At 40.6% G+C, this 17,059-nt stretch overlaps 1 protein-coding gene across 10 annotated transcripts in view; it reads right to left on the reverse strand.

Annotated features, from left to right (window-relative positions):
- The window catches only part of XB1001290.L (provisional ortholog of golgin B1 L homeolog), a 74,636-nt gene that overhangs the window by 9,383 nt on the left and 48,194 nt on the right, over positions 1-17,059 (reverse strand). For all 10 annotated transcript variants that reach the window (XM_018257368.2, XM_018257369.2, XM_018257372.2 and 7 more), the window contains 5 exons: positions 16,215-16,383; positions 14,820-14,924; positions 3,772-14,523; positions 3,405-3,556; positions 353-500 (listed from right to left, as the gene is read on the reverse strand). In XM_018257368.2, coding sequence (XP_018112857.1) covers positions 353-500; positions 3,405-3,556; positions 3,772-14,523; positions 14,820-14,924; positions 16,215-16,383 — 11,326 coding nt within the window. The remainder of the gene's footprint in view (positions 1-352; positions 501-3,404; positions 3,557-3,771; positions 14,524-14,819; positions 14,925-16,214; positions 16,384-17,059) is intronic.

Genomic DNA, 17,059 nt, shown 5'->3' on the forward strand with positions numbered 1-17,059 from the left:
AGTGGGTCCCTAAGCTCAGTAAGTGACAGCAGCACAGAGCATGTGCAGTGAATCAGCAGAAAAGAAGATGGGGAGCTACTGGGGCATCTTTGGAGACACAGATCTTTACTGCTAAAGGGCTGTGGTTGCCTTGTGCTGGTACAGAAGCACAAAACATCATGTACAACATTTCTAGTTACTTCTTTAGTTAGGCTTTAGTTCTCCTTTAAAGCAATGCAGCGTAGCTACTGGACTAATGGCAATTGCAAGAAAGCAGATTAGTAGTATTGTGACTATTTTCTGTATAATTGGATGCACGCACTTAAAATGAAACACACTCATAAGAAGTCATTTTTCAACCCCCTGTTCTTACCTTTGTGCCATACAATGTGCTGGGAACCAGAGCGGTGCCTTTGTGCATTTGGGAGAATTCTGCAATCTGGCGATCTTTCTCTGCAAGGCTCGTGTTAGAGCGATGTTGAAGGGCTTGCACTTCAGTCACAAGCAGGTTCTTTTCAGATCTAAGGGAAAGATGTGGTTTAAAAAGTCACTTTCTCTGTTTAAAAACAGTCCCACCCTACCCCTGCTGGTGGAGACATAGCCCTAAAAGCCAAGGGACAAGTGTTGCTTTTTGTTTGTCTTTCCTTTCTAAAGCTTTTTATTCCAAGAGGCAACAGTTGATAACTGGATGAGTCTCCTTCCTGCACCAGTCATCGGGCAGGTATTTACAGGTTATTTTATTTCAAAACGGAGAAAAGATGTGTGTGTGTGTATAAAGCTCATCCTAATCCCCGCACAACTGACATGGATGACATTACTTGTATTCAGGATACTGCGCAGTTGGGGGGCAAAGGGAAAGGTCACGGCAATTTATTTCTTGGCTGATTGCGGCTGTGGGCCTGAACCTACTGGAGATGGATAAACTCATTTAATAAAGGTCAAGTTGCTGGCTTTAAAGGTTTAAGAAAATGTTTTTCATTGGCCTTTCACCGCATTAAAGGACCAGTAACATCAATTTTTTTTTTTAAATTCATTAGTAAACAAAGAAAAAAAACCCACAAAGACAAATGAAGCTTTGAAGTCTTTATCAAGAAATAACTTACCGAAACTCCTCTTCAGAAAAGGCGACGGATCCATCGTGCGGCGCTCGATTTCTCCTCTCTGGCTATCTCCTATAAGGAAGGCAGGGAGGAGAAATCGAGCGCCACACGATGGATCGCCTTTTCTGAAGAGGAGCGCAAGTGGAGTTTCGGCAAGTTATTTCTTAAGACTTCAAAGTTTCATTTGCCTTTGTGTTTTTTTTTCGTTGTCTACTAAAAAAATTTTTTTTAAAAACAATTTGATGTTACTGGTCCTTTAAGGGCGTTATTGGGGGTTTTGCTTTGACTTTTCCCAGAGATGAGTTTTAAATGAATGTAAATATTAACTTGCCCAGAGATGGCCAGTTAATATTTAGTAAAGGTGGTAGGCGCAGAACAGATATCAGTAAAAATGGGGTCTGATAACATATCTCCCCACATGTGAAAAACGGAAAAGAGGGACAAAAACTTGCCCACTTTCCATTTTATAGTCACACCCCCTAATTAACATGTAAATTTTACAAAATTCGGCAGGTTATGAAAGTTTGAATGCATTTCTGGGAGTTTTAGTGCAAAGTTTTATGTGGTATGATAGTTTTGCTAATGAAGGTGAATTGCCCTTTAAAGGAGAGGGAAAGGTTAGAGGTAAGTAAGCTTTATCAGAAAGGTCTATATAAATACACCAGTAAACCCTCAAAGTAATGCTGCTCTGAGTCCTCTGTCAAAAGAAACAGCACATTTCTTTCCTTCTATTGTGTACTCATGGGCTTCTGTATCAGACTTCCTGGTTTCAGCTTAAACCTCCAGGGCTTGGGCTTGAGCATGCTCAGTTTGCACCTCTCTCCCTCCCTGCTGTAATCTGAGCCCTGAGCTATGAGTGAGCAGGGAGAGACTTGGGCAAAAGTGATTTCACACCAAGCTAATATGGCAGCTGCTATCCTAAACAAACAGAGAGCTTCTAGAGCTGTTTACTCAGGTATGGTAAAACATTCTACAGAATAAATATAGCATTCTAGCGTGCACTATTGTGGCTAATATATTGGCAATAAAATGCCTCTGTAGCTTTCCTTCTCCTTTAAGCTGCAAGTCACAGTTCTCCCAGGAGACCTGCTTATTTTAAATAGTTTCAATTTTATCTTTGCTTATCTTAAATTGTTACAAAATTATCTAATTGCAGCCGCTGGCTGTTCTGGGCTCTATGCCCAAAAGCCTCTTATTTTAATCAAGTTTCAGAAACTTTGTATCATTTTCTGGCGTCAGTGCAGGAGGTCAAAGAGAAAATCGGGACATTTCATTAAGAAACCCAGGACTGCGGGATGAGCTGTCAAAATCGGGACTGACAGTTGGGAATTATGCCAATGCTATAATGTTAACAGGGCCATCCACCAAGGAGGTCTCTGAGGAAGTGTATTGTCACGAAACGCGTCAGACCTCAGACGCTATAGTTGTTTGATTGATCGTATGTCTTAATAAAGAGTTTACCTTTTTAAAACATTTGGAGACGAGCGATTCGTGTTGGTGTCCCAGGAGTGCGCGTCCTGCAAATATTCTACCCATCCACCAATGAATGCCAATGAGCCCACCAGTCAGCTGGGACCCTGGGTAGTGCCTATTCCACCCTAAACATGCATTATTAGATGCACTGAATCCAGGATGCGGATCGAGATTCAGCCAGGATTCGGCCTTTTTCAGCAGGATTCAGCCGTATCCTTCTGCCCGGCTGAACCGAATCAGAATCCTAATTTCAATATGCAAATTAGGGGCGGGGAGGAAAATCGCGTGACTTTTTGTCACAAAACAAGGAAGTAAAAAAGGTTTTCCCCTTTCCATCCCTAAGGTGCATCCCTACTGCATATGATTAACCCAAACCCCATGACTGGGGTTGCCCTGGGTAGTTTTCTTTTCCCAACGTGCATTTCAGTTTTTTCTCATTCCCTACAATTTCACTCAAAAGAACTTTAATAAAGTTTTGCAAAAAAAAAAAAAAAGCCAAGTAGAAAACAATTTACATGCAGAATGTAGCCGTACTGCTGTTAATATGCAACATAATAACGCCACCAGCATGCAACGGCCTAAATACATATATGCAAAATCTATCTCGCTAGAGTTTGCCCGCCATGTTGAAAATACCCAGCGTATTACAGCAAAGTTTATTTCCAAACATGTAGAGTTCATAATATGGCGTTTCCTTGGCGTATTGGCGTTTCTGCTAAAAAACGCAAATACTGGCGTCTTGTGGCGAATGTTGCTATAGTGTGTATTCCATTATTTTCAATAGAGCTTTATTTTGTGCGTATTTACGCTCGACTGTACATTTTAAAAAACGCAACGTAAAAACAGATTCACCTTAGCTGCGCCAGCTCACACTGGTAAGAGTTGATCTCTTGTTCCGCTTTGTCCTGGTAGCTTCTGCTTTGCCACAGTTGCCGCTCAAGCTCAGCCACCTTTGTTCTTAATTTAGTGTTTTCGGCTGTGGAGCTGCTGCTTGAGGCGGAAACCTAAATAATAAAAAACATACAAAGGGTTAGGATTTTAAAACAACTTGTTTTCACCTCTTTCTACTGCTGGAACTACCCAAGCCTATCTTTACTGGTTGGGTAGAAAACACTTGATTGGTTGACCTTTTGCCATTTCTATACAAGAAACTAGAGCTGTACAGAAATCTATGCTCAGGTTGTTGCAGACCAATGACAGATGTAGCAAGAGAACTTACCTGTGTGTCTTTACCAGAGGAAGCCTGGGACATATTCATAGTCAGGTATTCAGACTCAGTAGCATGGTTTGGCTCACCGGCTTGTTTAGATTCATGAGCTGAGGCCCCTACTTTAAGTTCCTGGAGTAATCGTTCTCGATCGTTCTGGAGGCTTGCCATAGCTTTGGCAAAGGCGTTGATCTGCTGCTGATAGCCGGTGCATTCAGAGGACAGCCTGTTCACCTCCAATACTTTGCCTGCAAGGGTGCTGCATATGGAATCCACTTTGGCGGCTAGCTGATCCAGCGTAATTGCATTTTCCTCTGCAATTAGAGCGTCGTCGAGGAGAGAGTTCTTTTTCAGTAAACCGTAAACGAGGGACTTAAAGTTACTTGACTGCCTCTCGAGGCCGTCCCCTCGTAGCCTCTCAGCTTTGAGCTCAGACATGTATCTCCACTGCAGAACCTTGAAGTTCTCGATTAAGGAGTCTCTGTCATTCTGCAAGGCAGCCATGGCTTTTCCAAAGGACTCATTTTGAGATTTAAGTTCCTTGTTCTCATTGCAAATTTCCCAGTAGGTTTTTAATTCGGTTGGATTTTCCATAGGTTTGGAATTACTTTCTCCTGGGTGCGTATTATCTATTTTTTCTATCTCAGACACATCATGTTGAAGACTGCTCAGCTTTTCTTGCACTGCGGATCCCGACTCCTTCTTTTTGGATTCGGAGACAATCTTCTCTTTATTAATGGTGGCAATAAGAGCTTCCTGGTCCTTTACTTTATCCGATAACTTTTCATTCTCAAGCTTACAGTCACTAAGTTCTTGCTTTAGCAATGTGCTTGCGTTCTGCACCTCTCGATATTGCCTCTGGAGACTGCTTTTTTCTTGCTCAAGGTTCTTAATATGTTCCAGTTTTTGTCTCAACAGTTCTTTCAACTGGTGGTCCTTGAGAGATAGCACCTGATTGAGATCTTCCCTGTATCTAATCAGTTGCGCTCCCAACATAGCATTTTCAGCGTTGAGATCATCTATTTGGTTGACCGAATTCCTAAGTTCTTGCTTAAGGCGAATGTTCTCACTCACAGTGTTCCCAATCACACCCTCTTTCTCTGTTATTACAGACTTATGGTGGCCGTTAATATCTTTAAATTCTGAGCAGAGCAAGTCTCTGTCAGACTGAAGAGAAGACATTGACTTTCTGAAGGACTCAATTTCGCTGGAAATCAGTGTGTTGTCATTGATGGCTTTTTCATACTTTGCTTGCAGCTCCTTTGATGCGTTCTTGGTCCTCTGGTATTCCATTCTTGACCTTTCCTTCTCTTCTTGGAAGGAATTTAGCTGCTGCTCATACTCTTCCAGGCGCTTACGATATTGCCCCTGTATTTGTTCTAAGTAGTTAGATATCGGCCCATCTTTAGAGGATAGGAGCATAGATATTTCTGCATCTTTGTCGTTAAGAATCTGCTTCATGTGTTCTGAAATGCTCACCTGCTTTTCTAAATCTGCTCTCATTTTATCTCGCTCTGACATAATCTCTTGCAAATCAGTCTCTTTCTTTGCTAGTTCTGCTTGCAGGTTCTTCTCTGTGCTTTCCAAATCAATGTTATTCCCCACAGACTGTTTATGATACAGATGTTCTGATTTGGGTATTTTTTGAGCCTGCTGAATGGGATGAGTTTCTGCAAGCTCTTGAAGCCTGCCTTCTGCGCCATCATCCCAAACTCCGGTACCATTTAAGGCATACTTGTCCTTGATTAACATGTATTCTTCACTACTTGCCTTATAATATGAAGCAAATTCATCACCATTATCTGTCCTTGGTAATTTCCCTCCTCTATCCACTTCACCTGATTGCTCCTCAATCAGTTCAAAGCCCCTCTCCACAAGCAGAGATCTGACACCTTGGAGCTCTGCAGTTAGTCTTGCTATTTGATCCTTACCACTTTCCAACGTATGCTTTTTATTTGAAAGCTCCTTATTTAAGGAGCTCGCTTCTTTACACACGCTCTCTAGTGTGACTACAGTTTTGTCAAGTTGCGCCTTGAGACTTTCATTCTGAGTACTGGACTCCTTTACAGATCCCTCTAGATCTAGGATCAGCTCCTGAAATCGTATGGAGTCTCGTTGCAGCTGGCTGATTTCTTGCTGCTTCTCCTTGAGGAGTTCTTGCAACTCTTTGGATTTGCTTTTGGTTCCCCAGTTGTCATCTTGGGCGCACTTTACTCTTTGCTCAAGTTCACGTAGAATCTGCAACTGGTGTTCTTCTTTTTCTCTCATGATGTTGTTCTTCTCTGACCTCAGACACTCCACCTGTTGACTTAAGGAATTGGTTTGTACTTGTAAGGATTTAAACGTTTCCGTTAACTGTTTGTTGTTTCTTGCAGCATTCAGTAGGTCTGCCTCTAAAAACTCCTTCTCGTTCTTCACTTTGCAGAACTGCTCTTGGACACTTTCGATTTCCTCTTGTAGGATTGACTTGTCGTCTTCTAAGATTTTGACTTTTTCATCAAGGTTGATCTTTTCTAAATGCAGGACATTTAAGTCACTTTCCAGTTTCAAGACAGCACCCATTTGTTCTTTCAGCATAAGTTTAAGTTTCTCCTGCTCTTCTACAATTTGAGATCTTTCTGTAGAAACGTCAGCCAAGCTATCTCTGCTCTCTGCTAGCTCCATGTTCAACCCGGCAACTGTCTTAGACAGCTCTTCTTTTACAGAAAGCAATTCAGACATCTTAATCTCCATTTCATGTTTGTACGCATCCATTTCAATTTGTGAGTTTTCCAAAGAATTCTTACTAATCAGCAGGTTATTATTTTCCTCCTCAATACTTTTACTGGATATCTTTATAAGTTCACAGGTTTCTACCAATCTTCTATTCTCTTCCGTGAGTTGATTGTTTTCATTTGAAAGCTCTTTGAGGCGATGCAGCACTTCAGCAGGTGTTTTATCCAAAGCAGTAATCCTATCCACTTCATTCTCTAACATCTTGATATCTTGTTCTCTGCATTCCAGCATTGTTCTCAGTCTGTCTGTTTCATCACTATTTTCTTCAATTTGCATTACCAGATCATGATTCTCAGTCTGGAAGCCATAACCTCTACGAAGTAGTTCATTCTTTTCTTTCTTGGTCATTTCTATGACCTGTCTCATTTTATACATTTCATCACCAATGTTTTCATATGCTTGGAGAAGGGACTCATACTCCTTATTTAATTCAGCATGCCTAGCTTTCCATCCAGACAACTCAACGGTTTGGGAATCCTTAAGAGAGTTTAACTGGAAGGAAAAAGCTTCCTTTTCCTGAACTATTGTTTCCATTGTAGTTTTTAGACTGTCACAGGCTGCAGAAAGATTTTCATTGACAGATAAAAGTTTGTTTTTCTCAGTAAGTAGGTCTTCCTTCTCCCGAGAGAGTAAACATATTTCAGAACTCTTCTTTTCATGGGCTTCAGCAAAGGACTGCTGAAGTCCAGCCATTTCTGCTCTTAGGGATTCTACGTTTTGTTTCAATAGTTTGCTCTCTTTCAACACTTCTTTGCGAGATATAAGTGCTGCTTGCAACTTTCTTTGTAATTGCTCTTTGGGGGCCGATAACTCTGAGCTTTTGCTTTCTTGCTGTTGCATGGGTTCTGACATTGCTTTGGAGTTCTGCAGAACCTGCCTCTTGAGCTCTTCAATCATGGTTTCCTTTGCTGAGCAACTATGACACCTTTGTGGCTCTGCATCAGAAACATTTTCCAGGTCACCATAGTGAATGCCGAGTGATTGCGTGCTGCTCCTTTGTATTAAGGTCTCATCTTCCTTAGAGTAGTCCTTCAACTTTAATTGCAGGTCGAATATTTCAGTATTTGCCCTCTCCAGTTTACTAACATATATGCTCATTTCTTCTTTCATTTTATCAAATGCATTCTGGAGTTCTATTGCCTCATGTTCAGTCTTTGTTAATTTGTTCTGAAGTTCTCCAACATCAGAGCTGGAAGTTCTTATATTTTCCTGAAGTAAATCCTGCACTCTTGCAAGCTCTGTACCCTTTTCCAACAAATCTTGGCTTGCCAAAACAAGTTCATCTTTCAGCTGTTCAATATCTACTTGCTTCATTCTCTGAGCTTCAAAATATGTATCCCTTTCTTGGCCTATCTGTTGAACAACCAGTTGGGAGCTTTCAAGCTTCTGCTGGAGTAGCCTAATCTCAGTGGCCATCATTTCTTTATCTGTTTCATATTGATCTAACCGTTGCAATGCACTCTTCATGTTGTGGACCTCCTCTAGTTTTACTTCATGCTCAGCCAACAGCTTTTGCATTTTGTCCTTTAACATTTGGTTTTCATCTAACAACTTTGCCTTTTCAGAGCATAAATGACCCAGCTGTGAATCCTTTTCTTCAATGTTCGACGTGAGCTCCAAAACAATGTTTTCATGCTGTTCTTTTTTACTTAACGCCTGTAGAATACTTTCAATTTTTTGTCTCTGTGTTTCGGCTAAATGTTCTTTGTTAGTCAGCTGCTCTTGCTGAAAATGTATCTGCTGCTGTAAAATATGTACCTGCTTTTCACTTTCTTCATTCACTTTGTATAGGGTTTGACATGTCTTTTGCAAATCAGCATGTTCTGTCTTTAGGTGTTCCAATTCTTTAGCACCATGATTCAAATCTTCAAGCAGTTTGGCATAGTCATCCCTGGTTGGTATATCTGTGTCTTGCTCACTGCATAATAGAGATGCATGAACATTATTGTGCACAACTGTTTTTTCCTGATGCAAAGCATCGTCCGGTTTGTTTGGATTGATTGATGCTTGAGGCTCCACAGGAGACATGTGGTTTTGGTTCTTTTCAAGATCGGATTTTAGCGTTTCAATATTTTGGTGGAGCTGCAAGTTTTCCTCCTCCAAAGTTTTTATCTTCTCGCTCATTTCACGAATTTGGGAAATGTTAATTTCGTTTACCTGGGCGGCTCGCTTATATTCTTCACATATGTTTTCTTTTTCAGATAGGCGGTGCTGTAACACAAGGGCTTGATCCTGTATTTCTTTCAAATGGGTTTCTTTTTCATTTAGATCATGAAGTAACTCACTTGTTCTTCTGTCTTTCTCCATTGATTCTTGCATGAGATGTTCTATTTGAGATTTAAGATCTTCTTTCTGACGCCGCTCATAGGCTAGTTTGGAATTTAGCTCTTCAGCGTTACCCTTGATCTCTTCGATCTTAATGTCTTTATTATTTACTTCCTCTTGTTTGGTTTTCTCTATAGTTTCAAGTTTTTTAATTAAATCTTTCCTAACCACCAGAGCTGCCTGCAGTTTTCTTTTCATGTTCTCTTTTTCTTTGCTGAATTTCTCCAATTGAAGCTGCATCTTGTCTTTTTCATTAACCAAATTACTTAAAGACACTTCCTTTTCAGCCACTGTTGCCTGAGAACTTTGCAACTCGGTTTTACAAGCTTCCAGTTTCTCAGAGAGCCCATTTATTTCTGACTGTAATTTTTGAATCTCCGAGTTCAAAGTATCTCTCTCTTCGGAAGACTTGACTATATCATTAGACATGGATTCCATGACTTGCATAATGGAAGCATCTTTGTCTTTTATTTGTTCACTTAGTGCTGTGATCAGCTCCTTCTGTTGGTTCAGCTGTATACTGAGATTTTCTATGAGCATTTCTTTATTCTTTGCATCCTCTAAAAGCTCCTTCACCTTATTTGTTTCCTTGTCTATTGCCCTGTAACATTTTTCAAGCTCAGCTTTTGAAGCCTTTTGCTCCTCCTGAAGGGTTGCAACAAGTGTGTTTATCTCTTCTCTCTCTTGTAGAAGGCGTTCTTGTTGGTGACTTGTAAATTTAAAAGCGCCTATTTCTTTCATGAGAAATTCTTTTTCCGTCGTACTACCATCTCTCAAAATTTGTAACTCGTCTTGCACAGCAGCTAATTCTTTCTCAAGTGATTGAACTGATGCTGACTTTTGATCAATTTCATGATCTTTGGTCTCAAGGATTTGCTTTAACTCTGCCATGTCTGACTTGTGTTTTAATGCTACGGAAAACATAGAACAAAGCCCTTCTAATTTGCTATTGTAACTGGAACCATCGCCAAACGACGGACAGTCTGGGAGATTTTCGTCACAGAGCATACTTAATTGCTCTTCTACAAAACGCATATCTTTAAGCAAAGTTTGCATCATATTTTCTTTCATTTGGATTTCACTTTCTAAACTGACTTTACGGTTAGCAAGTGTATCGTTTTCCTCGTTAACTTTAAGCAATGCATTTTCTGATTGTTGCTGCTGTTCAGCATGATTATGTTCTAGAGTTTCTATATTCAGTTTCAATGCCAATATCTCTTCAGCCCGTGCACTAACCTGCTTCTGAAGGTCAGAATTTTCGGTCTTCAGTTGAAGGATGCTGGAGCATAATTGAGTTTCCGCTTCCTTTACATGCAAATCAAGTTTTTCCTTGAGTTCTTTAATGGCATCTGCTTTCTTGGTTAACTGTATTTGCAGAGATCCCATGGAGTGCTCCTTTTCTGCCTGCAATGCTTGCAACTCGTTTTCTAAATGGGTGCTTTGTTGCTTTGCAGACTGAACCTGCAAATCATACTGTTCTTTCTGAAGGGCATGCTCACTGACAGTTTTAAGTAATTTAGCGTTTAACAGATCCGCATCAGACTTAAGGTCTATAATTTGTTGGGACTGTGAGTTACATTTCTCTTGGAGTTGCTGTATAAGCAAGTTTTGCTGCTCTTTTTCACGAGTTAGGGAATGTAGCTGAGAAGTGGTCATCTCATTCGCTTCCGTCACAGAATTCAGCTGTAATTCCATAGTCTGAACCATCTGCTGTTTCTGAAGCATAGCTTCATCTTTTTCTTGGAGTGTGATGGAGGTATCCTTTAAGTTAGAGGTGTATCGGTGTAATTCTTCCCTTAAAAGACCAATTTCGTCTTGAGCGTTAGCCTCCGTCGCTTGCAACCGCTCATCTTTCTCCCGTGCAGTGTACAGAAGTCGAGAAATCTCTTCTTCCTTTACGACCACCGATTGCTCAAGTTCCAGTTTACAGTCATGCAACAACGCATATTTCTCCTGCAAGTTCTGCACGGCAGATTCCTTTTCCACAACTGACCACTCCAAATCGCTTACTTTGTAGGCAAGCTCCTGTATTCTGCTCTCTTTGGCCAAGAGGGAATTTCCATTTTCTATCACTTTAAGATTTATTTCACTCAACTCCTTATTCTGACTTGTGTTGATTAGTTCCAGTTCCGCGACCTGCTGTCTTAGGTTTTCACACAGTCTTTCCTTATCGGCCATATTGATTTTGATTTCTTCATAGTCGGCTCCTGATTTTTGTATTGCGGAGTCTTTTTCGGATAAAAGTGTTTTATAATTTTCACTCTCGGTTAAGAGACTGTCTATCTGCTTTTTCTGATTGTCTAAGGTTTCCTGGACACCTACATACAACGCATTTAGATTTACAAAACTATCAACCTTTTCTTTTAGAGATTCCGCTTTTTCATTCAGAGCTATGTTTAATTCATCTTCTCTTTCCCTGAGGCTTTTGATCTGACAGTGAAGATCAGAAATGACCTCCACCTGCTCAGCTAACTGCACTTTTACCAGCTGTGCTTCCTCACTTTTATCCTTGTACAACTTGAGTTCCTGCGCTAGATTTGTCAGTTTCACTTCCCGCTCTTTAATTGTGTGCTGCAGTTGCATGCGTTCGGAGACTGAACTTTGCACCTCATTCTGGAGATCCGAAATTTTCTGTAGGTAATGACTTTCACCTTCCCGTTTTTTCTCTGCGAGCTGAATCAGTTCTTCCTTCTGGCGAACAAGTGTTTCTTTCTCCTCAACAGTATTCAGCAATGTCTGCTTTTCAACAAGTACAGTATCAATGTGGTCTTTCAAAGATGATATTGAGTTTGCCTGCTGGGATAAATGTGAAGTCAAAACACGGATTTCTTCCGATTTGTTGGCCAAGGTATTGTTGACACGCTCAATCTCAGAATGCAGGTTTACGTTGTCAGCCTTGAAATTGTCTAATTCCTTCTTTAATGTGTCTGTTTCTAGCTGGCTTTGCAGCAGAAGTGATTGAAGACTGTCACGTTGGGTCTCAGTGCTGATTATTAGAGACAAGGCCTCCTCTTTTTCTCTTTTTAATGTATCTGCAACAACATTAATACTGTCCAGGCTTTTGAGCAAAGATGCATTTTCTTCGGTTTTCTGAACAGCCTCCTGCTGTAGTCTGTCTCGATCCACGTTCAGCTTCAGAAGTTCTGCACTTAGCTCTGTTATCTGCAGGGAAACTCTTTTGTGTTCCTCTCTGAGAATATTTTCTTCATTTTGCAGAGCTGCAAAGCTAGCTTTCCATTGTTCTAGTTCAGCTTTAAGTGCTTGATTCTCCCTCCCAAGAGCAGTTGTCAGCTCTTCAACATGCTTTTGCAGCTCAACGTTTCTTTCTTCGTTTTGCTTGAGACTTTCAAAGATAGTATTATATTCGACCTTCATTAATTCAAGTTCCTCGACACTCTGCTGAACTCGTTTTTGAGACTCCTTTAGCTGATTTTCTTGAACGTGAATCTGATTTAGTAAATTTATGGCATTCTGCTTTTCCTCGGATAACTGGTCCTTTAAACTAAAGCTCTCCAATGCTTTATCTTCCAGTTGCTTTGAGATGACGGTATCTCTCTCCAAACTTTGCTCAGACATGTGACTGATTTTTAACTGCAGTTCCTCTTTATCCAGTGTCAGCTGAGAGACCCATTTCTTCTCTTCCATTAAGAGGAGCTCCATTTCAGACATTTTCCCCTGCAAGTCGTGCAGCACTTGGTTCAGGGACAACAATGCAGATTCTCTAGCACTCAGTTCTTGCCTTATATGCTCTTTCTCGCTATGCAACTGTTGCTTCTGCTGCTCCAAGTCAACAATGTTCCTTCTTAATTCTTCTGCCGAGTTCTGATAAACTCCCAGGTTTTCGTTTTTCTCTGCAAGAGATGATTCAAGCTTCTTTTTTTGTTCACACAGTTCATTCTTAGCTGCATCCAATGTATTAATGTGTTCTACTTTTTCCTCAAGCTGCTTCTGAAGCTTTTGTGTGCTCTCCTGAAGAACCCTCAGCTGTTCATCCCTGTCCTTAAGGTGTGCTTCATGTTTTTGCTGGAAAGTTGAAGCCTTTTGCTCTGTGGCTTGAAGATCGGCAGTCAGATGATCGCAACACTGCTTTTGCTGGGCCAATTCTTCTACTAAATGTTCTTTTTCGCTGTACAGTTGCTGTTTCTGCTGCTCCAAGTCAAGAATGTGTTTTCTACATTCCTCCGTTTTGTTTAGATGGACTGATAGATTTTTCTCTCTTTCGGCAAGAGCTACTTCAAGAATTTTGTTCCGTTTGTCAAGTTCATCCTTAGCAGTGTTCAAATTATGAATGTTTTCTAATTCTTCATCAAGTTGTTTCTGAAGTTCTTGCACGCGCTCTTCAAGAACCGTCAGCTTTTCATCCCTGTTATTAATGTCCATTTCGAGCTTTTGCTGCAGACACAAGGAATTTTCCTCTTTGATGTTCAGTTCCTTTTTCAGATCATCATAAAATTGCTTTTGCTCGGAGAGTTCTTTTGCTAAATGTTCCTTCTCATTGAGCAGTTGTTGGTTGTGCTGTTCCAACTCAAGAATGCTTTTTCTACATTCTTCTGTAGCAGTTAGATGGACCTCCAGATTTTTGTCTTTTTCAGAAAGTGCTGTTTTAAGTATTTTGTTCTGTTCGACAAGTTCATTCTTGGTTGCATCCGATTTATTAATGTTATCTAGTTTTTCACTGAGTTGCGCCTGAAGAGCCTGTGTGCTCTCTTGAAAACCCCTCAGTTTCTCCTCCCTGTCCTTAATATCTGCTAAAAGCTTTTCCTGTAAAGATGAAGCATCCTTCTCTTTGATTTGTAGCTCCTTCCTCAGATGATCACAAAATTTCTTTTGCTCGGCAACTTCAGTCAAGAGTTTTTCGATCTCCTCATCTTTTTTTGATATCCCAGAAACTAAGTTGTTGTATTGCTCTTTTGCCACCTTCAATTCGTTTTCAAAACTCCGCTCTTGGCTGCTCTTTTCCGCCAGCAGCCCCGCAATCTTTTCTCTCTCCGAAACATCGCTTTCTAATTGCAATTTTAGGCTTTCGATTTCCTTTCTGTATTTTGTTTCTGTTTCGTCGAGTTTAGCAACAGATGCATTAATCTGCTGTTTAAGGGATGTAATTTGTGTTGAGCACTCTATGGCATGGTTATTGTGCGTAGCTGACTGCGCCTGAATCTCTGAACGAAGGTTCTTAATTGTGATGCCGTTCTCATTGATTTGTCTAATTAGTTCTTCTGCTTCCTTAGCTTTTGTCTCACTGAGGTATTTTGCTTTATTTAATTCCATATCCATCTCACTAAGCTGATCTGTAAGGGAAGAAATCTTGTCGCTCATTTCCAGCGTATCCGATGTCTGTGCCTCTCTCAGAAGCTGACTTTCCCGCTCTGCTTTCACAAGGGCATCGGACATCTCTCTCATCTGTTCGTTTTTTAAGTCAATTTGCTCTTTCAAGATGACCACTTGCTCATTGTATTCAGTCAAGCTGGAGGAAAGGGACGCTAGTTCTTTATCTTTTTCCTGCAAAACTTCTCGTAGGACGTCCATTTCTCTCTCACACCTCTGTAGGTCATAAATAAGCTGAGACCGCTCTTCCAGATGACTTGTATTTAGTCTATCCAGCTCTTCATTTGTCTGCTCAAGGTCCAGCTGCATCTTTTCCAAGGCAGCATCTTGTTTTAATAACTGGAAAAGGGATGAGATATGTTTAGGGAAAAAGTTTGGTTGGTCCCACATCCCACAAATGAATTAAAAAAAAAAAGCAAAACAGTAACATAATACAATGTTAATATCATTATTTGCTCAGAAACCCTTTGCAAAATAACTGTTCATTCAAGTAACTCCTAATTCAGAGAGTTTTAATTCCTAGGATAGCAAATAAGCCTTCACAATACTTCAAGGTTGGGCATGTAGGACTATTGAGAACTTTCCCTAAATGGCCTTATTATCCCCCCCCCAATTTGCAGGAATCGCAACCTTACCTTCTCTTTTAAGGTAGCGGCCTTCTCAGTTAATTCATTGTTAGACAATTTCAGAGCTTGATTTTCAGCTTCCAAAACAGCTAGTTTCTTCCTTGTCTCTTCAAGCTGGGGGAGTAGAGGATCATTAAAAAGCATATAGAGGAAAATTGTGGAAAGAACAAGCAAATAATATACGGCTATAGGGCTACTATCAACCTAATGAGTTTGTACTTTCAACCTGTGGACCTTTCTAGGGAGGGCGTGGAGTGCGTTTTACCCCAGGACTGGACTGAGATTCAAAATAGTCCAATATATGACACAGCTCCAGTCAAGATAATAATCTAAAAAGCCTTTATTTGCACATGGCTTCAGGATCTACAACAGACATAACGTTTCGGGCTCACCTGTAGCCCTTTTTCAAATTGTCATATATTGGAATATTTCGTGAAATCGGTTGGACAGTGGGCCACTGGACACGTGCACCGCCAGAATTACTAAGAGGTTAATAAGTGGGTGAGTGCTGACTAAATAACTTATTGAGATTCAAAAAAGGCCCTGCCATTTCAAGTAAACAGATTTCAAAGGGACCCCCACAGGGCAAATACATAGTGAATGTGTATGTCATTTTACAACAATCCCTCTGGCATGTGCCAAAACCTTCATATTGCCAGCCCTACAGAAGTCAGTGATGGTGATCAGATTTTATAGACACACACTTAAAAGGGCAACATTTAATTTAAACAACCAGGCATGAGATATATATATAGGACAATGAGCCCAATACATCAATGCACAACACTATTAACTACCAAATAGACTTCAGTCCACAACTTCTAACCAAAGCGGAGATGCTCTGTATGGGAAGAATTAGGGGCTCCGAGTATTCCCTTCAGAATGGTTTCCAATTCTGATAGCTTTGTTTATAATTACACACTTTCTAAATTACTAGTGGATTATGATGCTCAGTTTGCAGGGTCGGACTGGGCTGGTGGGATACTGGGAAAAAATCTGGTGGGACCCCTGGTCTTTCTGAGCCCAGACCTACCAAACCTAAGGCCGCTGCACTTCCAGACCTATCCCCCACCCAAATTGGGTATGCACTGGTGGGGGAGGGAGGCAGGGGGCCATGGAGGTGGCATAAGGGGTTCAGGGGGCCCTGAATCGGCAGCCCCAGTCCGACGCTGCCAGTTGTCTTTCTACTTTCAACCCAGAAAAATGAGTATGTGCTTCTCAAGTAGTTTAAGAATGTCCCACAGCTTTTGGCTGAACCCCGGGCAAGGATTAAAGGAACAATATATAGATTTACCTTCACATTGCGCTAAAGTTATCCAGAACTGTGGTCTGAAGTAAACGTCAATTCTACGATGAATTTCTCTTTAACCCAAAAGTTTTTTAAAAACCATAACTTCTAAGTACCTGCAGCTCACTCTGATCCAGCTTCTCAGCAAACGCTTTATTTAGATCCTCTTTCTCTTTCAGGATCTTTTTTAACCTTGCCAGCTCCTCCAGTTTGCCTGCTGCTTCCAATATGATCTGTTCTTTTTCCGCTATAACATTTTCGAGGAAGGCGTTTCGGTCTGTGAAACTGACATTGATAGAAACCTGTTAGATTTGTCATTGGCTACATTGGTTACTGCTGTAAAGTAGCCCTGATATCTAAAGCAACTGGGTGTGTAGCAACAGGGCTTGTTATAGTATCCTAAAAGAATCATGAGCCCAATTGTACAAGTAATTTAACCTTTTCCCAAAGTGGAGACCAGATCATTAGCTCATTACTGGGGTTGGGGCATATAATTGAAGGATATGTGACCCAATAAACTGTTTTTTGGCTAATGAAAATAAAAAAATGTAATGTAACGTTACAATATATGTTAATAACTAATGTTCAATGGTTTTTAAGTTATGTGTAAAGTTAATCACAACTGAAATCAGTATCTAATGGAACAACTGGTGTGTTTTGGCTTTGCACAAGCAGTTAAGTTAAATTAAGAGTAGGCAATATCCAGTAAAAGGCCAAAACAGTATTAAAGTAACAGATGGTCTCACAACTAAAGCTGGCCATAGACGCAAAGATACTATCATACAAAACGAAGATTCGCATGATTTTCGGACATTTTTCGTACTATCGTGATTGGTCATTCAGCCAATGGGACAGGTTAAAAGATTTATATCACCTACCGATAATATTTCTGCATGTATTGACTATCTGATGATATCAATGGGAGACTGTCACTACTATTTGTCTATGGCCAGCTTAACGC

The sequence above is a fragment of the Xenopus laevis genome, chromosome 4L (genome assembly GCF_017654675.1).
Source record: "Xenopus laevis strain J_2021 chromosome 4L, Xenopus_laevis_v10.1, whole genome shotgun sequence".
Taxonomy (NCBI): Eukaryota; Metazoa; Chordata; class Amphibia; order Anura; family Pipidae; genus Xenopus; species Xenopus laevis.